At 41.1% G+C, this 24,184-nt stretch overlaps 1 protein-coding gene across 9 annotated transcripts in view; it reads right to left on the minus strand.

Annotated features, from left to right (window-relative positions):
• The window catches only part of INTS6L (integrator complex subunit 6 like), a 62,563-nt gene extending 43,381 nt beyond the window's left edge, over positions 1-19,182 (minus strand). For 2 of the 9 annotated variants that reach the window (XR_002519514.2, XR_002519515.2), the window contains exons 1-2: positions 18,701-19,181; positions 18,486-18,563 (exon numbers count right to left, since the gene is read on the minus strand). Coding sequence is in view for 6 of the 9 variants with exons in the window: in XM_021932718.2 (XP_021788410.1) it covers positions 18,486-18,563; positions 18,701-18,811 (189 nt within the window). In the remaining 3 variants the exon portion in view is untranslated. Of the gene's footprint in view, positions 1-18,485; positions 18,564-18,700 lie in introns of all 9 variants that reach the window. The other 7 variants (XM_009198314.3, XM_009198315.4, XM_021932719.2 and 4 more) reach the window with 5 other exon arrangements.
• Between the last annotated feature and the right edge of the window lie 5,002 nt (positions 19,183-24,184).

Below are 24,184 nucleotides of genomic sequence, written 5' to 3' on the forward strand. Positions count from 1 at the left end.
TCTCCTCAGGCCTCCCTATTCCTTGAGACACAACAATATTGAAATCAGGCCAATTAGTAACCCTACAATGGACTCTTAAGTGTTCGAGTGAAAGGAACAGTTGCACTTCTCTCACTTTAAATCGAAAGCTAGAAATGATTAAACTTAGTGAGGAAGGCATGTCGAAAGCTGAGATAGGTAGGCATCTTGCACCAAACAGCCATGTTGTTAATACAAAGGAAGCTCTTGAAGAAAATTTAAAATGCCACTTCAGGAAATACAGGAGTAAGAAGAAGAATAGTCACATTGATGATACGGAGAAAGTTTTAGTGGTCTGCAGAGAAGATCAAACCAGCTACAACATTCCCTTAAACCAAAGCCTAATCCAGAGCAAGGCTCTAACTCTTCCTAGAGTTGACAGAATGAATCTTCAACTCTATGAAGGCTGAGAGAGGTAAGAAAGCTGCAGAAGAAAACTTTGAAGCTAGAAGAAGCAGCCACTTCCATGTCACAAAAGTGCAAGGTGAAGCAGCAGGTGTTGATATAGAAGCTGTAGCAAGTTATCCAGAAGATCTAGCTAAGATCACTGATGAGAGTGGCTACACTGAAGAACAGATTTTCAATGTAGATGAAACGGACTTCTATAGGAAGAAGACACAATCTAGGACTTCCATAACTTGAAAGGAGAAGTCAATGCCTGACTTCAAAGCCTCAAAGGACAGGCTGACTTTTTGTTAGGGGCTAATGCAGCTGGCAACTTTAAGCTGAAGCCAACATTCATTTGCCATCCTGAAAATCCAAGAGCCCTTAAGAATTATGCTACATCTACTTTGCCTGTGCTTTAGCAATGGAACAACAAAACCTGGATGACAGCATATCTGTTTACAGCATGGTTTACTGAATATTTTAAGCCCACTCTTGAGACCTAATGCTCAGAAAAAAAGATTCCTTTCAAAATACTATTGATCATCAACAATGCACCTGGCCACCCAAGAGCCCTGATGTAGATGTACAAGGAGATCAACGTTGTTGTCATGCCTGCTAACACAACATCCATTCTGCAGCCCATGGGTGAAGGAGTCATTTTGACTTTCAAGTCTTATTATTTAAAAAATACATTTTGTAAGGCTATTAAGAAGTACATTTTGTAGGGCTACAGCTGCCACAGATAGTGATCCCTGTGATGCATCTGGGCAAAGTTGAAAACCTTCTGGGAAGGATTCAACATTCTAGATGACATTAAGAACATTCGTGATTCGCGGGAGGAGGTCAAAAGATCAACATTAGCAGGAGTTTGGAAGAAGGTGATTCCAACCTTCATGGATGACTTTAAGGAGTTCAAAAGTCCAGTTGAGGAAGTAACTGCATAAGTGGTAGAAAGAGCATGAGAACTAGATTTAGAAGTGAAGCCTAAGGATGTGACTGAATTGCTTCAATCTCATAATAAAACTTTAATGACTGAGTTGTTTTCTATGAATAAGTAAGAAAGTGGTTTCCTGAGATGGAATCTACTCATGGTGAAGATGTTGTGAACATTGTTGAAATGACAACAAAGGATTTACAATATTATATAAACTGAGTTTATACATCAGTGGCAGAGTTTAAGAGGACAGACTCCAATAAAAGAAAATAGAAAGAAGTTCTACTGTGGATAAAATGTTATCAAAAAGCACTGCATGCTTCAGAGAAAACTTTCCTGAAAGGAAGCGTCCACCAATGCGGCAAAATTCGTAGTTGTCTTATTTTAAGAAATTGCCACAGCCACCCCATCCTTCAGCAACAACTACCCTGATCACTCGGCAGCCATCAACATCGAGGCAAGAGTCCCCACCAGCAAAAAGATTATGACTGGCTGAAGGCTCAGGTGATCATTAACAATTTTTTTTTAGCAATAAAGTATTTTCAATTAAGGTGCATACATTGTTTTTTAGACATAATGCTATTGCACACTTAACAGACTACAGTATCGTGTAAACAACTTTTCTATGAACTGGGAAAGCAAAAAGTTCTTGTGACTCAGTTCAATGTGGTGGTCTGGGAATTGAACCTGCAGTATCTTCATGGTAAGCCTATATTCACTTCACAGATATGTCTTGTTAGATTAGTTTATACGTTTAATAAAATTTTAAAATTTCACTTTAAGCCTACTTTCCCTGACATCTAAGTACAGAACAATTAGGTGTGGGGAACAGTGAATCAAGAATTAGAAGGGCCTGGTCTATTCCTAGCTGTCTCAAACTCGCTTGGCAAGTGGTCCAGAGTAAGTCAGAGTAAGTCAGAGTAAGTCCTGGGGCTGTTTCCTCACCCAAGGAATGAAAGGGCTGAAAAACCAACTCTAAGGTCCCTTACAGTTTTTATATCCTATAATTCTATACCTTCCTTTAATATAAATCAGACTTATGTATCTTATAATTCTATACCCTGTAACAATCCTTTATGTAAATCTGACTTACAGAAAGAGAACACCTCCTGTCTCAGTAAATATGTTAATTCAGGTTGGGTTTAAGTTTCCATAGTCAACTAAAAATGTCTTTTCATACCAACAGAAAAACATGGGCCTTTCTGTCACTGACAGAAAGTGACCTGGGTTCTTGTCCCAGCTTGATCTGACTAGCCACTAGCTATTTATTCTCCACTTACATCACCACAGGAAGGAGAGAATTTGCACTTTTCTCCTCAGAACGGCAAAGCCTAAAAGCAATGTTTTCTTTTTTATTACCCTCTGCACCCACATTTCCACCTTCTCATCTGACTGGTTGGTTTGCAAACAGGAAACTAGCATGCTCTCTGCAGGCCTGTTGCTGAAGCTCTTTTGAATATTCTGGTATGTTCTCTGACATGTGGTGCTTAAGGGGTAGGTTCCACCCCTACAACAGACCCATAGGGTAGGTCTGTCAATATGTGAACTACTTGGAAGTTTTTCATGAATACACATGTAGGCTATATCCTTTCCTCCAGCTTTGATCAGGAATAAAGCTGTAATCTGGAACTCTGGTTGGCTTCTGGGTCTTATTTCTCAATAGATTTCAAGTGGAGGAGGGAAATGAAGGAGTGTTATTTAGCGGCTCCCCTAAACTTCAGTATCCCTCAGTATCCTAATACTTGTCCTTCCTGAACTTCATCCCATTTTAGCCAGGCCACTTCTCTGATTCATTGATTTTCATTGATTTTTATTTTTTTTAAATAGAGAAGCCTTTTCCTCCATTGAAATCTTGCCAGGAACTAAGAACAAGTAAAAGAGATAAAAGCAGATCAACTGTCCTCGAAGGGGATGTGGGAGTGGTGTCAGAGGCCTTTCTGAAAACTTCTGTTCTATCTCTAAAGGTCACTTGTAATCCTTTTCCAAAATGTTAGCGACCTTACTAACATTTGAAAAATGGTATAATGTTATAACACAGTATAATGTACAAGTTCAATAAACATGCTGTTAATTTCCCCAGCCAAGGTAACTGATAAAGATACTTAGGGCAGCTGTACCTAAATTTCCACAAGAAAAGTAACCCTTATGAATGGTATATGAATTGACTATTTATAAATCAAAAAAATAGTTGAATGATTAATATTCTCTAGGATGGTAGCTATTTAAAGGGACTGGCAGTGAATCTTTCCAAACAGTAAAAAGAATCCTTGTACATTATGAATTTTCACAAGCCAGGCTCCTTCACACAGCAGTGACAGAACTTCTTGCTGGAAGGCTCCACTTGTTGTGTCCCCCTGACTTGGTGCTGAGCCACTGCACTGACTTGTTTTAGGCACATACATCCCACAGCCTATCTGGACATTCCCCTGAGCAGTGCAGTCCAGTCCAAATCTTCCTAGCTTGTTAGCAAGCCCTTCACAATGAATGAATGAAAACCTTGTTGACATCCAGAAAGCCAATGCATGTTGCCTTCCTCTCCTTGACAAGACTTTTTATCTTTTATTAAAGGAAATTAAATCAGCCTGGTAATATCTGCCATTCGTAAGCCCATGTTAGAGGTCTATCCTGGACATTGGGCTCTTCTAGGTGGTTATACAAACTAAATGATTAACAGATTTGAGTATTTTCCCAGATGTCACAAGTTAAAGCCAAAGAGTCTAAATTTAGCAGGGCCATCATTTCTCTTGTTGAAAGATAAACTATTTTCCTTTTTCCATCTGCTCTCCATAAGTTTGGGGAAAATTTGCTCTGAAACAACCCAGAAAATTTGCATAAATCAATTCCAACAGTATTTTTCAACCAACTTACTTTCTTCTTCAATTTAGCATTCTGTCATCTTTGTCATCACAAACTGTTCCTGCATTGGTAAACTCACCAGTGAGATGGAATGACATGAAAAATAAGAAGCCCTGCTTTTCCAATCATCTCTGTCTCCCGAGGAGACAAATGACTTTTCTCTTGGTCTTTGCCCTGAATATTTGGGCAAGTTAAAACTTCTCAACTTCGAGAATTTTCTTCTCACAATTACAATGGACTCCAATTTTGATAACAAAGACAAGGTTTACTTGCTCTCTTAGGTAACAGAACACTGTGACAGCTGAATCACTTTAAACTGTTTAAAATATCTTTGTAAAATGATTTTTACAGCTAGCACACCTATAAAGGAGGTTGTTACAATTATGAAGTACACACTAAGAATACACTATATCATTACAAGAATAGAACTGTCTTCCTTCTTGTACCTCCCCTAAAAGCTTCCTTCTTGCTTATATTTTCTGATCCTGACACAACTTTTTACCTGATACTCTAGCAATTTGGCTGGATTTCACTTTTTTGTGCTTTACTCACTTGACTCAAGGTACTAATATACTTCAATGCTCAAAGGAGGTATTATACTATTGTGTGTTTTAAATGTATAGTGTAACTTTAAAATTACTTTTTAAAGAATATCCAAGGCTGGGTGCAGTGGCTCACGCCTGTAATCCCAACACACTTTGGGAGGCTGAGGAGAGAGGATCACTTGAGCCCACGAGTTCAAGGTCAGCCTGGGCAACATAGCGAGACCCCTCTCTCTACAAAAAATTAACATACAAATTAGCCAACCATAGTGGCATGTGTTTGTAGTCCCAAGTGGTAATCGCTTGAACCCAGGAGTTTGAGGCTACAGTGAACTATGATAACACCACTACACCCCAGCCTGGGTGTCAGAGCAAGACCTTATCTTTAAAAAAAAAAAAGAAAGAAAAAAAGAAAAAAAAAGAATAACCCGTTCTCTTGGATTCAGTTTTATAAAAGTTACTTCCCCAAGGGCTTTTCTTAGTGTCCTGAACTTGCCAAAATGTGCAAAGTTCATTTTATTTGATTAAATCAGTTCTCTCCCTGAGAACTCTGAATGCTATCATTCTGTGTTTTGATCTACCAATTTTCCTCCACACACTTCAGGAGATACTACCAACCAAGACTACATATATGAAATCTAGCTTACTTGTGTCTTCTACTTTTTAACAAAGATATTAAGAAATTTACCTCCCCCAGTATATTGCAGAAATATATTTAACAGTCTGTGGCCTGCTGCACTGATCTTCAGCAGACAGTTAAAGACTCACGTGATCACATATTTTAATGAAACTGGGCAAAGAAATGATTCACAGTTTGGTTCCACTGACACATAGTTCACCATTTTGTGTTACTGACATCTTTAAAGTAATACTTAGTATGAAGTTTTTTAAGCATATAAACAATCATAAGGATCTAGAAAATTTACAAAATACATCTATGAAGTTTTCAATTCTTACCCCAGGGAATTACGATAAAATCGTGAAGCAGCACACTTCTCAAAGTTTACTGGAAAACATGATAATATCAAAAGAATCTGACCTTCACCAGTGGACAGTAACATGTAGAAACCAATAATTTTAGAAGCTTTTCTCCTCCCTCCAAAAGTCAATTGCACTGCCACTGAAGCAGAAATATCTTAGAACTTACTAAACTTGGTCATATGTAAATGTAAAAAGTTTCCTTTCCCAGTCTCAGACCACTTTGACTGCAGCTATCAACTAATACCTATTCTCAGGAAAAAAAAAAAACTACTATTGCGCATATCACACGTTCAGTTGGTTACATTTTGGCTCATTTTATGGACAGATATACACAAAATAATAAAAATGTTTGGCCTTGGAAAAAACATACATGGACAGGAGTGAGACTAAGCCACCTAAGCATTGCAGAAAGTGTTGAACATATGAGATAGCAGAATGGCCATTTATTACTTTCTGAAGATTACACAGCACCTCCTTCCCCAGGACTAATTATTTTAGGAAAAATTCTTCCATGAGAACACATGGACACATGGGAGGAACCACAAACACTGGGTGGGGCCTGTGAAGGGGGGCTGGGGAAGGGAAAGCATCAGGAAGAATAGCTAATGGATGCTGGGCTTAACACCTAGGTAATGGGATGATCTATGCAGCAAACCACCATGGCACATGTTAACAAACCTGCACATCTTGCACATGTACCCTAGAACTTAAAAGTTGATGAAAATAAATAATTTCAAAAAATTATTATGAGCTACTTTTTACATGGTAAAAGTAATATGCATTCATTGCTAAAAATCCCAACAAAATACAAAGTTAGTTAGTCTGTCTGTTCACCAAACCCTCACTCTCACTCTTCCAAAGTATTGATAGGACTCTGTCATGAACATTATTAAATTGTTTACAGCAAACAGAATTGACATCAATAAGATTGAGTGGCATTTACCAATTTAACCACTAAGTGTGTGATATAGCACATTAAACACCTCCAGGACCTCTTTTCTAAAATTTAAAGTTTCTTGTTGTTGTTTGTTTGTGTTTTTGAGACAGGATCTCACTTTGTGGCACAGGCTGGAGTGCACTGGTGTGAACATAGCTAACTGCAGTCTTGTAATCCTGGGCTCAAGTGATCTTCCCACCTCAGCCTCCTGAGTAGCTGGGACTGCAGGCATGTGCCACTATACCAGGCTAATTTTCTTTTTTTAAATTATTTTTTGTAGAGACAGGGTCTTGCCACGTTTCCTAGGCTGTCTCAAACTCCTGGGCTCAAGTGGTCCTCCCACCTCAGCCTTCCAAAGTGCTGCGATTACAGGTGTGAGCCACCATGTCCGGCCTGAATTCCAAGCCTCAATTATTCCACTTCCTGCCTTTCAGTTATACAACTCTCTCCTGTACTTTTTCGGAAGGAGCCCTGGAAATAATCTAGTCTAATCCCTTCATTTAATAGATGAGGAAACTGACACCATAAAAGGTTAAGTGACTTGCCTGGGGTCATGTGTGTAATTAGTAACAGACTCAGGCTAAGAACATGGATCTCTTGCCTTCCAGTCCAGCACTCTTGACAGAGCTATTGAAGTGAAAAGGACACAGTTTGCCATACTACATGACAGTAGATGGTATGATCTACTAGACAGGATGTACTATGTCCACTTTTTAAAATCTGATTTTATAAAAGTACCTAGCTATTGCCTAAATCTACCTCTAACACACAACTCAAAGGCATCACTATGAAATGGAGTTTACAAACCTATATAAGCTATTAAGAAAAGTGGAGAGCTTTGCTCTGCTTATCATCAACATCCTCCTTCAAGAAATAAAACAGGAGGGGGTCTCCACTTTCCAATGTCATGGCTATATTAAAGGCTAGATATTCTCCCTGGAATCCTGTTGTCCTCTGTCTAGTTTTGTGGGCTATCTTTGGCAGAGGGACTGGCCCTTCTGATTAAACAGCAGTGCCTCCGGGCAACTTCAGGCCAATTTAAATTAAACCATCTTGGTCTAGAGTTCAGGCTAATCAAACCCTAAAGGTCATACTCCAGCTCCCACCCTCCTTCCTTCTGCAACTTCTCATCATTATAATAGCATTTTAAAGCATGTTCTGTCATGTCCTCACCCTCAAGTCACACCCTTAATGGAATGCTTTCAGTTTACTTCCTCTTCTCCCCTAGGCCTTCAGCTCTCCTGGCTCTGTATCTCTTCTTCCTTTGATTAACTGATGCTCTAAGGGCTGGCATCAGGAATGGGGAGATACACTCAGAGAGTAGAAGAGACAGTGCAGGGCTTCTGTGGGAAATGATGGGAAATAAGTTTTTAACGACACGTGGAACAGATACTAGAGAGCTCAGAATGGCATGCTGGGGAATTTAGACTTGACCCCATAGGCATGGGGAGACTGAAGGCTGGTGGGGAGGGTGATATGATAAAACCAACTTTTTTCGAAAGTTAGCAGTTGATGTAAGTCAAGACAGGAATTTTGGAGGCACTTGGGAGTCCAGTTAGAAGGTTGGTACAGTGGTCAAAGCATAAAAACATGAGAACCTAGATTAAAGTGATGGCAACAGAAACTGAGTCGAAGGAACACACGTAAAAGAAATTTCAAAGGGATGGCAGATAGGCCAGAGTAGATGGAAGGCAAAACAAACAAACAAAACAGATGAATAATGACAGAGGTCTGACTGTGAGCTGATAGCAGGACAGACAGTCAGGGGAGATGTGTGGAGATGTAACGCAGTCAGTTGAGATGCCTGAGTGAAAGCTGAAGATGGTGAAGCATCAGTGTGTGTCGAAATATTTGGAACCACGAATGAAGCAGGATACATTCCCCAAGGGAAAGACTTTGGAAGATAGAGAAATAATTATCAGAGAGAGAAGTGGAGAAACAGAATATAGGAAGTAATAAGTTGTGGAAGGGAGAAGTAGTTAGTTTCAAATGTAGTCAAGGACAAAGAGGATGAATATTGGTAATTTTGCCCAAGTAGCTTGACAATAAATCTTAGGACCTTAATAAATCATATTTACTTTTCTTAACAGTACTGTTTTTCAGTTGCACAAACAAAAATGTTTCAAGACTTTTTGTTCAATTGCATTTAAATCCTGTGTTTGGCTCCTGATACTAACTTCACTGAACTATTTGAGCTACAGGGCAGGATATAGATAATGAAAGAGCAATTGACATTAATGAGTAGTATAACCAGGGGGAAATGGTTTAAGATACAGAATTCTACTTTTTCTATAAACATCTGGCACACTACCCAAAAGTCTTCATGCAATGTTTCTCTGGTTAAGACCCCACTGACTGACATCTCTATTTCTCCTCTAAAATCCCTCTTCTACCCCAGGCCATCTAACTAGACAGGAGGGAAGAAAACCAACAATCTGACTATGATGGGGTATGGCTTGAGGAAAATGGGAGAAGTGGTTGAAATGAGGACCACACCAGCAGATAAGGCTCAGGCTGATACACAAAACTCTGCAAAGGCATGATGGTAATCCAAACCTTTTTAAAAACCATATCTACCTCCTCCAGAGGCTATGGATTAGAAAAAACAAATGGCTAATGTGGAGTACACTGAATATCTTTCTTTTCCTCATAAGAAAAGCATTTATCAGGAGATTGGTAAAGTGAAGAAGGCATATCAGTTTCTAGTGGCTATTATGAATAGATAGCCAAGGACTACCCTGCTGCTTTTACAAAACTACCACTATTCCTATAGGGCCTACTCAGGCTAGGCCACCAGTTCACATCCTCCAGTCCTCAACTATCTCATACTCCATCAACTGAGAGTCTCAACAACTCTGTATCTGTCATCAGTAGGGGCATAACTGTGGGACATCAAAGGCAAAAATGTTTTACAAACAAATGTACCACAATACTCACCCAGCAAGTCAGAGAAATATTAAAAATAATAACACTAGCAGTAATAATTTTCATTCACTGAGTGCTTGCTACAATACCAAGCACTATTACATTAAAAGCAGCTATAAATAACAGCATGATAATTATGTTTAAAAAATGATGGCTCTAGGACATGCATCATAATGAGAAAATACCAGTGAGAAGTTATCAAAAGGAATGTTGTGTCATAATTCATAGGAAAAGTGAAGAGGTTAATCACTGAATAGACTGGAATAGAGACAGACCTGGGTTACTACTGGCTGTGTTACTTAACCTCTCTGGGCCCTGGTTCCCTCATCTATAAAATGAGGATAATAATAGTACCTAGTAATATCAGTACACAGGCTGACTAGGAAGAGAAACTAAATAAACATTTTACATTCATTGGCACATTGCCCTGTACCTAAGCATTACTCAGTAAATGTCAGCTGCTATTATTTGAAAGCTATTTTGTGATTGTTCATTATTACAAGGAAGCAAAATAAATCAAATCATATCTGAAATACAGGGATACGCTATACAAGCTAGATAACACCTTCGACCATAAGATGGGATTTAAGAGGATCCAAAATTAGGGATATAAAGTGGTCCTGCCTCTTATAGATGCTATTCATCAGCATATCTATACATCCACCCAGCCTCAGAATTAGACATTGGCGCTTCTTCCTTAAATGGGAGCCATTATAGTTACCAAAAAATAACAATCACTCCTGTGACCTCCACTAGGAGGATTAAGTTTTGAAAAAGTTAACGACTGTCAGAAGTAAGAATCCTAGGAGCCCTCCAGTCATGTGGCCTCTCCCTCATTTTAACGCTACTGATGACTTGCCATGATATAAGACAAGGGCTCCGCTGGGGAACATCAATCAAGTTTTCAAAAACCGCAGTGATACAAATTCCCCTCTGTTAAGTTTTACACTATGCCAAACTAGAGTATTTATTCTTTATCCTCTAAACTTTATCCTCTAAACTTCCTAAAGAATGCTGCTCCTGAGAATTATTGGGCAAAGTAGCTATGTAAATCTAACAAGGGACATGTTACATATTTCTAATAACACTGAAAGCATGAAACATTCAGTACTACTGGTGAGCACATATTATAAATGGAATTCTGAATTACTGCAGTTACATTCATTCACATACATATTCCATTATACTTAGCCCAGGAAAAGACTTCTAACCCAACCAGTTGGATCACCAACTGCATCCAAAAGACTAAGCAACCAAACTGGCTTTCAATACAAATAAGAATGGGATGCTTTCATATTTTGCTCCATGAGCAAGGGTTATCAAGCCATCAACTCTGAACTATATGATAACCTTTCATGCACAAATAAGTATTTTATCACGGGGTGGGGGGGGCGGTGTTCATTTTAAACGGAACTTCCAGAGAAAGGATCCTCCTTCAGAAACAATTCCTAGGATATGAACATCATAAAATATCTTAAGAAAGAATATAGACGAACACTGCTGTCTAATAGAAATATAGTGCAAGCCACATATGGAATTTCAAATTTTCAACTCGCCACATTAAAACAGTAAAAAGAAACAAGTTAGATTAATAATGTACTTAACTCAATATATCCAAAATATTATATTTTACACTGTCTGTTGCAGCACCCACTGACAGACTAGCTACCTTTCAAGTGCTCAATAACCATACGTGGCTAAGTGGATGCTGTGCTGAACCCTGTAAATGTAGCCAATCTATGAATAGGAGTAACTGGCATATGTGAAGAGCCACGCCTACCTCCACTGCCACCTCAGCCCCTCACCCTCTCTGCTGGAACCTTTACAGTGTTCCCACCCCTCATGGAACCACAGTCCACACCGAGTTGTGAGGAAGAAGAGAGAAGGAATATGTTTTCCACAAATCAAGTTGGAAACTTAAACCCATTTCCCATTAGAAACAATGATAAACACAATAGGTCTACGGCTAAATGACATTAAGAGTTAAAAAGGCTTTCCTGGGAGGAAGGTCTGGGAAGGTAATCACCACTTCCAACATTGTATCCAGGAGATAATGTGTTCCAAGTTCCCAATACACAGTTACAAAGGGACTGCCTGGGTCTCTCATTTACACTCTTTTGGTAAAAGGCAACTGGGAGGAGGCCATGTTTACAGAGTTTTTCATTTAAGGACTTAAATGAAACATGTAGTTTCCATTCTTCACTGCCCTTCTCACTCCCATAAGGAGGGTCCTTCAATCCTATCCTTCTCTATAAAACACATTTCTTCCTGAGATGTGGAACCACTGCCATATTTTTTCACTCTGTGAAACTGAGAATCCTGTGTTCTAAATTATAATTATCTTCCCAAAGCAAAGGCAAACTGAAAAGAAAAAATGATCTGCCCTTTCCTTACCTGTGCCCTGCACTTCACCATCTCTCTACTCCCACCCCAATCCCAACCATAAGGCCAAAAGCTCTCAAGCAACAAGCACTAATACAACTACAACTTCTGGGTCTCCCTAGCCTTTTATTCTCCCCTCCCTTTAGCTCACTTAAAAGGTAATTATAAGCAAACAAGCATACAGACAACAAGTTTTGTCCTATTTCTCTTCAGTTCTACCTAAGAGCTCTGCATCCCAGAAGAAATGTACAAACTCTAGCTTGTAGGTTTCAAAGCCTTTCTGTGGTCTAGTCTTAACTAGTTATAGTCTTGAGACACATCAGATTCTCCGAGTCCTGTGCATCCTCCTCCCTCATCTCCAATTCTCTGGTTAAGAGTCCACTGCTCTTGACATTTCCCATATCCTAAGCAACCTTCTCCAGTCAGCTTTTTCCAGTGACTATCCTCAAGACCTTTAATGACTAGGACCATGTCTTTTACTATTCTGGTCCCTCCTTAGGCCAGATCTTTCTGATTTCACCTTAGGCCCCTATAACAGAGCCTGGTGCAGAGGAGATGCTCGAGAAGTATATGGCAAATGAATGCCTAGATTGCTGTAGTGTTGATCTACTGTTAGACTTGTCTTTTGGAAACACCATTTTGATCATATCACTACAATGGTGATAAAAGTCAGAACAGTAATTACATGCAGGGGAGAGATGGATTGCAGAAAGATGCAAGAGGCATTTTCCTGGTTGATGGAAATGTTATATATCTTGGCCTGGGATGGTGGTTACATGAATGTATAAATATGAAAATGCATCAAGTCATCAGGATTCATGTATTTTCTGTATATAAATTATACTTCGATAAAAAAGGAAAAAAGGGAAATATATACAATTATCTTGTAAAAAATACAATAAGATTCTACCATATTATAAACTTGAACCTATATGAAAATGCTAGCTGTAATAAACATTAAATATATCAAATTGTTAATAGTGATTACTCTATGGGGAAGAGTTCCAAGAATGAGGTAAGCTTTGACATGAGAGAAATGAGTAGCTTTGACACTTACATATTGCTTGAAACCTTTTTTCCATTTGTTGAGTACATATTAAAATCTACATGCCCCCTTAGGTACTAGGGATACAAATACCTAGAAGTTCAAATATTTGCCCTTCAAGAGCTCACATTAGGGAAGTCAACATGAACACTAATAGTCCCCATATAACATGCTAAATGCTGTATAGTTAAGGTGTGGACAACACGTTAAAGGATCACAGAGGAAATGGTTACACTGCTTGGAGTAGGGAAAAGGCAGATGGACAAAATGACTTTCAAGAACATAGAATAAAGAACTGAGGTATGTCAGGCCAACCAATGTGTCCCAGGCAGAGGGAATAACATTTACAATGGCACAGAAGCAACTGGCATAGTGTGTTTGGAGAGGACCTAATTTTTCATTGTGAGTGAAGCCTGAGGTCCATGAGAAGAGAAGAGAGGGCAGAGACATGGTAAGATAGGGCCAAATCATGAAGGGCCATGGAGGCCAGGCCAAGAAATTTACTATTATTGGGAAATGTAATGGAGTGCCACTGATGGATTTTTTTTTCATAGGGAAATGACTTTATTTAAAGAATGATCAATCTGAGGGCAATGAGGGGAAGGAATCAGTGGAAAGCAAGACTGGAAGTAGGGAGAACAATTGAGTGACTGCTTGCAAGTGAGAAATGATGAAGGTTGAAATGAGGAGCAAATAAGAATGAACGGATACAAGAGAGGTTGGGGATACAGAACAGACAGGCCTCCACAATTTTGTCAGGCATATTCCCTAGTCATCTTCCAGCTGGTCCCTAGTCTGAAGATTGTATTGCCCAGAGGTCTCATCTTCTACTATTGACTCTCCCCTTTTCTTATTTCAAAATAATTATTGCTGCATGCCATAAATGGCCAGTAAAGGAAGGTAGATAAGAAAGCAAGATCATGGGAGAGGCAATTCATTGTAAAAGTCAATGCACTGCCTGTGTGGCATTTTGAGTTTTAAAAGCATCTTTCATTGTCTAAGATTGCTCTCACAGGCCATGTTGCTACTATTTCACTGACAAGCTCTTCCATAGCTTCTTAACCACAATTAAAGGCTCCCATAAAAGTCACTCCTTTTGCAAATAAGGTCTATAAAATATATTCATGGGCATATGAAAAAGTTATGTCTTAATTAAATTTCTTAAAAATGCCTGTGACATATATCATTTTAAAAGCTTAGATTACTTCCTAAATCTGTAAGCCAAAATTTTGCTATTTTCTGATACATGTTGTCAAAGGCATGCAGACACCAGTAAGCAAAGCTAGCTACAGGATGTGAAAAGGCAACACTCGGAAAATTTTACTTTTTCAAATGTATGTTTTCAAATTACAGACTTAGAATATTTCTTTGAAACATTATCATTTCCTATTTATAAAAATCTTCTGGCCAGTATTTTATACATATGTTTCAACTATTTCTAGAAAAGTAACTCCATTTTATGTTTAAAAAAAATAATTTCCTTCAAGGAAAAAGAAATAATTTTAAGAAAGTAGCTTCCAACATAAAACTATTTTGAATACCTTTGTTAGTATATACCCTACTCTAATAGCTTACTTTCTTTCAAAGTAATAGTAGTGACAAGCCTACCTCTTCTATTCACTGAATAAAAGGAAATTATTATTCATAGCAAAACAAAACATACAAGACGGCAGAACCTCAGCCAAGACTAAAAAGAACAATTATACCAAAACATCCCAAAACATAACACTTTTAAAAACCACATATTAGTTTTACAAGGATACATTAGACATTTTTAAGTGTTAAACAGGGTGTCATGCTAGCTGTGTACACTGAAGATGCCACGGTATAAAGGTGGGGTTAACACTTGTAACACTATGCATAAAACTTGTCTAGAAAGCAACATAACAGATGTAGCACATGATGCTTACATTTCATATACTTTTTATATGGTACTTAAGTCAAACTTAATTCCATCCATGCAAACCTGGACTGCAAGTAACAGGTATGACTAATTTTAAAAGAGCACACAGCTATATAGTAAGGAGTACGCGGTAAAAAGGTCCAAAGTCTTTGGTGAAATACTATATTCACATATTCAACATTATACGTTAGTGAAAATTTTCAGTCACAGTAACTTTTCACAAGATTTATTGTCGGAGCTTGTAAGTGGATATACTGGGAAGAGTTGCACGCCTATTAAGAAAAAAAATCTTCCAACCAAACGCACAACTCATGTCTGTTATAACACCAATAGAAACAAACCTTCGAGTAGAAAACAAAGTTTATTTTACAGTGTTTAGACTTGGATACAACCAAGACCTAAGAAATAAGCAGTTACTGTGAAAAAAGAGAAACAATGGTCCTCAAACCTTAGAGAAATTTAAAAAAATACACTCATATTCTGCAAAAGAATAAGCTACCAATAAAATCCTAGCCAACATCACTTTGCTGAAAAGACCTTATGAGAGTGAAGTTTTTAAGTAGGAACTAAGGTGCCTGCTGACAATCAAAGAAAGACCTATTTGATAATCAGTGTGACAGAAAACAGACATTTATGGCTCCCAGCTATTAGCAAGTGAGACTAGACTAAATTTTAAGAAAAAAGAAATCACCAGATGTTCTAAAATTTCAGACCTTCCAAGCTGGTTAGATCCTAAAAGCAAAGAACAAATAGTTACCACATGCTGAGAGGAGGGTTGGAGGCAGGCTGGCAAGAGAGTGATTGAAAAGAGACTCAGAAAAAGAAAATGCTACCAAAATATGGCATATTATTAATTCAGGTATAGAGGGCAAAATGACAAGAACATCGTTAAGATCATTAACCTTTCCTAGAACATGTAGTTATCACCTAAAATGAAAAACTTTGGAAAGATAGACTAAGAAGAAGATAACCAACGATTAATAATTAAACATATTACAAAAAGTATCTTCCCATATATCTGACCTACATAACGAAAAAAAAAAATCAAACTCAACTTGGAAACGTGCTTTTTGCTTTAGGAAAAAAATGGCAGGATAAAAAGAACTATCTGATGAAATTTCCACTAAAAACAAAATCCAACTTTTCCTGTCTGTTCTATAGGATTATCTGGAGCCTTTAAAATAGCATGAATGAATTACACAGCCATTAAAAATTTTAAGTATGAAGGCTATGTGGCGACCTGGAATAATTCATGAGATAAAAATCGTGGAAAAAGCAGAATACAAAGTAATATGTGCACTGTAATCACAATGCTAGGTTAAAAGATGTAATGATGGTTATTAAGAATGAGGTTTATTTCCTTTCCCAAGTTTCTGTAACTACTGTTTTGTTAAGTTTTATAGATGGAAAACTATCTTTAAACAATCCTTCTTGGCATATGGAAAAATGATAAATAAGTTGTTCCTTTTTTTTTTTTTTTTGACGACAGAGTTTCACTTTGTTGCCCGGGCTGGAGTGCAGTGGCATGGTCTCGGCTCACTGCAACCTCCACCTCCCGGGTTCAAGCAATTCTCATGCCTCAGTCTCCAGCGTAGCTGGGATTACAGGCGCCCACCACCACACCCGGCAGATTTTTTTTTTTTTTTTTTTTTTTTTTTTGGTATTTTAGTAAAGACGGGGTTTTACCATGTTGCCCAGGCTGGTCTCAAACTCCTGAGCTCAGGCAATCCGCCCATCTCGACCTCCCAAAGTGCTAGGATTACAGGCGTGAGCCACCGCACCCGGCCAATAAGTTGTTCCTTTAAGGAAAAGAAGGCACACTGCTTTGTGGTTTATCTTTTTTACTACTTCCAATTAAGGAGCATGTCTTCAAATGGTCACACTACAAATGGTCGGTTCTTATCTACATTAGTAGTCAAAGGGTGTAGATATTCAGACCTAGGATGTATAAACATCTCCTTTTCTATGTGGAAAAAAATGATCACATCCTTTTGGGAAAACAGACATTTTTAAAAAGCTTAAGGCATTTTGAAAGATGTCTACTTGTTCCACTTTTCTAAATGGATAGAATCACAAACTGAAAACAAAGTATCGAAAAAAAGAACAGTTTTAAGGGGAACCTACTAATTAAACTGTTAACCGAAGCTACGAGTTACAAAATTAGTTTCTCTTTGGTTTCCCTATGCTTGAAGGAACACTCTTTGGCCAACTATTCAGCTTGGTAGGTTCCATTCATTAAAACACCTCATTCTACAGAAACGGATCACAACACATCCAGACTGCGTCTCCCTACCACTATTAACGATTATTCTGAGGAAAAAAGAAAAAGCCTAACAAAAAACGTCAAGGATTGTGGTAGTATTTTTAAATTTTCAATATGCAAGCAGGACTCCTATGCAGGTTGGTTTAACAGTTTAAATTCCATTTTATCTGGCCACTGCAGGCAAAGCAGCAGTTCTTTATCTCCTCACCATAGGAACATAAATTACTCCCCAGAGGCCGTCCTCCCTACTTTTCTCCTGTAGGTCAGAATCAAATCATCGAACTTGACTATTACAAATGCTCACATTTGAGTCCTCCCCTTCCTTTCTTTCTTGTCCCTGGATTAATTCCTACGTGGCTGGCACAAACCTAATTTATGATGTAAATAGGTAGAGCGGGTCCCTAAAAAGCTCTCCCCTGTGGGTTCGCACTCGGCACGTCCCCCTCCGTGTCGTTGCTTCGCTGGAATTTCCAATGAAACAGTAACAGTAGCTAAGGTAACTGAGAGCGGGGCTGAACCTGGCCAGTTCCGGAGGAGAAACGCAATGACTTTCTCCGGGTCTGGGGGTGGGGAGGCTGGCATCGCGGACAGATTTCCGATTGGGCGGGGGTGGTGAGAGGCCAACGAGTGCAAAGGCGGTTGTCTGGTCTTTGAAGGCCGGCGGCTGGCTCTGCCACGCTCTCAGCAGGAAGGGGAGGGGAGCGGGAGGAAGGGGGGGAGAAGGAGGAGAAGCGGCGAAGAGCCCAAGGAGGGGGGAGGAAGACCGGGGGAGGAAGGAGGGGCCGGAGGAGGAGCCCACGCTCCGGGAAAGCCCGCGCGCCCAGCCCGCAGGACCTCGGGGCGGAGTCGCAGGCTCCGCCCGGCCCCCCGGCCGCGGCCGCACCCTCGCGCGGTGCGCCTCGAAGGGGCGGGACCGCCTCGCAGCCTCCCTCCGGGTTTCTGGCCCTCCTTCCCCGCTCCTCCCTCCCCTCCCTCCTTTCCATCTCAGCAGCGCCCTCAGTCTCCCTCTCGCAGGCTCATACAAAAGCAAAATGTCCGCCATGTTCCGAGGCAGCTGCGGTTGTCGCGCCACGAGCTCGGCCCTCCTGCGGTTTCTCCCTGGGGCTGCTCCTCCCTGGTCCCCTCTCCCCGACCCCAGGTGCGACAGCTACTCCGAAGCCGCCGACGGCACCACTCCGCCCGCCCTCTGCGCCCCCCCGCCGCCCGCCCCGCCGGGCGACGCAGGACCGCCTCGGGCGGGGGCAGGGGGATAAGCAGCCCCCGTCGACTTGCTCCCGCTTCCCGCCTGTCCCCCCACCCGTAGCCCCTTTACCTTGATGCAGTACGGGGGTTCGTCGTAGGTGACCAGCATGTACCTGTCTCCGCGGCTGGCCGGGTCCCGGGCGCGCAGCTGCGGGGCGAGGGATGACGGAGGGGGTCGCGTAGGAAAGTAGGGGGGAGGGCGATACAAACGTTACAGAAGCACCTCAATCCACACCCCGAAATCCCTCGGGAGCTCTCCCCATCTCTCCCCTCCCCTCCCTTTACCTTCAAGAATAACTCCACAGCGCCTTTGGCAATGTCCAAATAGGAGGTGCCCAGGTCAGTGCGCTGGTTCATAGAGGCGGACGTGTCTATGAGGAACAGCAGGATGGGCATCTTCTCCCGCACTCCTGCCTCCGCTCCCCACTATCCTGGCCCTCTTGCCCTCACTGCCGCGTACGGCCACCCGAACCCTCAACTCTCGCAGAGCCGGGGGGCAAGGAGCAAGAGAAAGAGGGGTAGACGGGACGGGACGGATGGGACGGCTCCTGGCCTCCTCTTTCTGCAGCCCCACCTCCTCTCCCTCCAAGGGAACTTGAAAGTGTGAGCGTGTGTAGCCCTCGGGGCCCTCCCCCTTCCTCTCTTCTGCTGCCACCACTACTGCCGCTGCCAGGACTACTGCCTAAGCATCCGTCCGCGCTCACTAGAGCGCTCGCCCCAGACTGAGCGCCGTCTCTGTTCACTGACAACTTCTGTCTGCTCACCTACCATCGGCACCATGTGACCAGAACCCAAGCCATTGGCTGCCAATTATGTGGTATTTGCATATTCATTAGATGACAGGACTGGGGGAGGGACTTGGGCGAACCCTGGGAGTTGAAGTTTGAACCCAGGCAGAGGGTAAGGGGAAGTGTTAAGGACCCTCGCTAGGATTCTCCTTTAAAGGACTTGGAAGCAGTTCAAATGATTAGTTCGGGTGATTTAGATGGATTTTTCTGTCGCTCTTCAAAGATGGTGATTCGAAAGGAAGAGTGAATTTGAGCAACAGTTGTACAGAAGTACAGAAGCAGATGCTTGGACAGTCTGCACAGAAAACGCTTTGCTAACTGCAATCGATCAATCCTGCCAGTGGCGAAGACGAAAATATTTCAGAAGCAGCAAACTTCTTTCCTGGCAGGACGTACTCACATTCCTTTAGATCCCTCCCCCGTCTTGATCAGTATTTGTGAGTCGGTTGCTGGCCTTGCATTCCACATATATCTATGTGGAAAAGGAAACTAAAGCTTAAACACAGTTACCTAAACTGGCCTTTTGTATGCACAAGCTTCTTCAGTTTCACTAAGCTCTTTGAAACATTGGCCTGCCTGTGATAATTCCACCACTGTTCTCTCTGCGCAGCCTTTACACAAGGAGGTTTGCAAACCTAGATTGTGATTCAACTCACACATTTATTTATTTATTTATTTATATAAATAAATAAAGAAGATCTCGCTTGATCGCCCAGGATGGAGTGCAGTGGCCCCATCATAGCAGTCTGCACCGTCCGGCTCCTGGGCTCAAGCGATCCTCCCATCTCAGCCTCCCAAGTAGCTGGGACCACAGGGGCGGGCTCTCAACTCACATTTATTGAGCACCTATGAAGAGCCAGGCACCCACGGTAGCCTTGTTTAATCTTTGAATTAATTATGGCAGATGGCATTATATTCATTTCAGTAAAGGAAAATGCAGATCCCTGAGGTTAGGGTAACAATGTCGGATACTCTCAGGTCTGGCTCTGTGAAGAGCCAAACACACTTGATTGACTACTTCATATGACACAGTTTTAAAATTTGGACTTGTGTATTCCTGGCAATTACTATGCACAATGTGGAATCCAGGGCTCCAATGAGTTTGCAATTTCATTGAGGAGAGATGATGACATACACATATATAATATTTTATATCTTTTGATCGGGCGCGGTGGCTTATGCCTGTAATCCAGCACTTTGGGAGGCCAAGGTGAGTGGATCATTTGAGCGCAGGAGTTTGAGACCAGCCTGGCCAACATGGTGAAACTCCCGTCTCTACTAAAAATACAAAAATTAGCCGGCCATGGTAGCAGGCGCCTGTAGTCCCAGCTACTTGGGAGGCTGAGGCAGGAGAATCACTTGAACGCAGGAGACGGAGGTTGCAGTGAACTGAGATCACGACACTGTACTCCAGCCTGGGTGACAGAATGAGATTCCGTCTCAAAAAAAATAAAAAGTCTTTTATATATTCTATGTACACATTATATATATATATATTCGGTGTATTATATATTTTTATATATTATATATATACATTCAATACATTCTCAGAGAAATACGATTTTAAAATAAGTCATATGGCAGTATATGAATCAGGGACAAACAAGGATGCAAATTAAAAAGTGCTATGGAAACAATCGTCCAGTGGTCTACAAATTCAGAGGATTTCATGAACAAGGCACAAAGGTGGAAGAGAGGGAATCTGGTTGGAAGGAATGGTATGAACAAAAATTCAGCCAAAGATAGTACTATGTATGGTGCATTTCAGGCCATTCTGGTGGAATGTAGGGAATTAATGAAGAAATAAGTATGAAAAAGATACTAGAAGCCACCATTTCCATTCCAATACAAATGTTAATGTAGAAGGGCAATGCCTACATGGGCTAGGGTACAAAAAATATAGGACTGTTGGGGGCAGTGTGTTAGTTTTCTACCGCTGTGTAACAAATTATCACAAATTTGGTGGCTTCAAACAACACAAGCATTTACTATCTCACAGTTTCCATGAGTCAGGGGTCTGAGTTTACCTGGGTTCTCTACTTAGTCTCATAAGTCTGCAAAGTGTCAGCCTGGAGGTTCAACTGGGAAAGAATTGGCTTCCAGGCTCCATCAGATTTCTGGCAGAATTCATTTCCTTGGGGCTGTATGCTGGTGACCAGAGACTACCTTCAGGTCCACCTTTTGTTGCAGGTCTGTGCCATATGGCTTTCTCCATTGGCTGTTCACAACATAGCTGCTACTTCAAGGCCAGCAGAGAAATCTGTCACTCCAAGATGGAGCCTTAGATAATATAGATAATCTCGAGAGTGACCTCCATTACTTTTGCCATATTCTATTGACTAGAAGCAAGTCACAGGTCCCACCCACACTCAAGGGAAGAATATTATACAGATGTAACACCAAGGGTTGGAGATCATGGGGTCACCTAAGAATTCTGCCTAACATTAGATAGGGATGGGATTATTAAGATGGGGATGTGATTATTTCCTGGAAAGAAACTTTGCCTAGTTCACAGTTTTTGTGAGATCGAGTCGTGCTCTGTCGCCCAGACTGCAGTACAGTGGCGTGATCTCGGCTCACTGCAACCTCTGCCTCCCAGCTTAAAGCGATTCTCCTGCCTCAGCCTCCTGAGTAGCTGGTACTAGAGGCATGTGCTACCACGCTCAGCTAAGTTTTGTATTTTGAGTAGAGATGAAGTTTCACCATGTCGGCCAGGCTGGTCTCAAACTCCTGACTTCAAGTGATCCACCCACCTCGGCCTCCCAAATTGCTGGGTGTGAGCCATTGTGCCCAGCCTGTTAAAGTCAATTTTGAGTAATACTATACAAACTTTCAGCCCACCAAATAAATGCTTTGGGTTGATTTGTTGCTTAGACTACCCTTTGGTTGAAGAATCATAAGATTTCCCATAAGGAGTTTATATTTTATTTTGTGAATATCTATATATGTATGTGTGTATGAGAGAGGAGAATAAGGACTGCTGAGCCATGATATACCCCAGTTTACAAATGGTATTTTAAGATGACATTAAAAATCTCCTTTATACTTTCCTCCCAACTTTTCAATGAGTGTGCCTTACTTTTATAATCAGAAAAGGGGCTATGTTAAAAATTACATTAAAAGTATTGTAAAAGTTATTCCAATGTGAATATTACTGAGACAATTTTCAAAAATGAGTTACCAGCATTAGTGAAGCACAAATACTCTCAGTCACACAATGCTCCTGTGGTCGAGCATATGCATGGTCCCACAGAGTGACCTTCTAGGGACAAGATATTCTCCCCATGCAGGTGAATGCCTTTTAACGTATTTATTTTTTTCTAACAAGACATGTTATTGATTCTTTCTGGCATAAATGAAAATGGAATTGAAATGATGTAAACATAGAATTGAAAAATATTTGCGTCTCAGTATAAACTACAAAAACGGCAATATACAAAAAAATAACCATGTAATGGATTTATGGGCTTATTCAGATTAAACCAGACCCCAAGCTCTCACCAAGAACCTTCTCTTCATCACTTCCTGGAGGAAAGTAAGCTCTGTATTATGCTGGAAAGTGTGTAGACTTCTCCACTGTGTTTCTTTGGCATACATCAACACTAGCCCATACAAAGCCGTTTCTACATCTTTCTCTACTACAGAACATCAGCCTCTTCGTGTTTGTAGGTTCTTTCTGCCTTGGGTTTGTTTCTTGTACTAGAATGTAAACTCCTTGAGAGCAGCTAGAGCCTATAACCAATGCCTGGCGCAAAGTACTTGCTCCATACATGGTTATTGAAAGAAATTGTCAAATGTGCTGTGGTTTTCATTCTTTCATCATATTTCCATGGGCTTGGGGTATTATCCTATAGCTCCTTTCCTAGGGTTACCCAGCCCTCCCATGTTGCCTCCTGCCTGCCATCTCTCATGGAAGCAGGGTAGTAGACCCAGCTCCCCTGTCCCTGAGGATCCAGGGCCATTTGGATTTGGGCTCCAGAAGGCCCCTTCAGGCCAAGGCATTGAACTGACAGTCCTCGCTGCTTACCCAGAACCCTGGCAACTTCCCTTTTGTTCTACTCATGCTTCCTTATGAAATGGCTCTTTCTGGGGCCACTGCTCACTGTTTGTCTCCTTCAGTCAAATCCTCTTCCAACTGCTCCTAAATTTCAGGCTGTATGACCTGCATTAACCATTCTGTCTTCTTTTCGATTTTCTCACTTTTTTGAAATTGTGAGCTCTTGAAAAGAGTTTCCTCTTTCCTCTTCAAGTCCTTGCTCCTCATATACTACTCTCCTGGTCTTCATTCCCTTCACACAAATGTTCACAGACTTTGCCCCATGTTTACATTTTATGTTGTGGTGTGATCCGCCACCATACAGCTGATGCTTTGTTTTGGTGAGAGTCAGTTTGATTTTTCACTCTCCCAAGATTTGTCACCTCTTGTCTTTAAGCAGTCCCTAATCACTATATTTTTATTTTTATTTTTGAGACAGGGTCACACTCTGTCACCCAGGCTGGAGTACAGTGGTGTGCCCACAACTTACTAGAGCCTCAACCTCCCTGGCTCAAGTGATCCTTCCACCTCAGCCTCCTGAGTAGTTGGGACTACAGGTGCTTGCCACGATGCCTGGTTAATGTTTAATTTTTTTTTATAGAGATGGGGTCTCACTATGTCGCCCAGACTGCTCTTGAACTCCTGGATGCAACCGATCGTCCCAACTCAGCCTCCCAAAGTGCTGGGATTATAGACATAAGCCACCAGGCCCGGCCCTAATCACTACATCTTGACAAAAAGACCTTACTTAACCTGGTGACTACCCCCTCCCAAAGCCCGCCTTTCTTGGTTTAGAGGGGAGTAAAATCTCCCTGTCTGGTTTCTCCAGCACCCTCTGTCTCCTCAAGCCCATGCAATCTGGTTATTTTCCCTGCACTCCATGGAAACAGCTCAGAGGTCCCCAGTGGCCTACTTCTGGCCAAGTCCAATGGTGTGTTCTGTATT

Source organism: Papio anubis, chromosome X (genome assembly GCF_008728515.1).
Source record: "Papio anubis isolate 15944 chromosome X, Panubis1.0, whole genome shotgun sequence".
In the NCBI taxonomy this organism is placed as follows: Eukaryota; Metazoa; Chordata; class Mammalia; order Primates; family Cercopithecidae; genus Papio; species Papio anubis.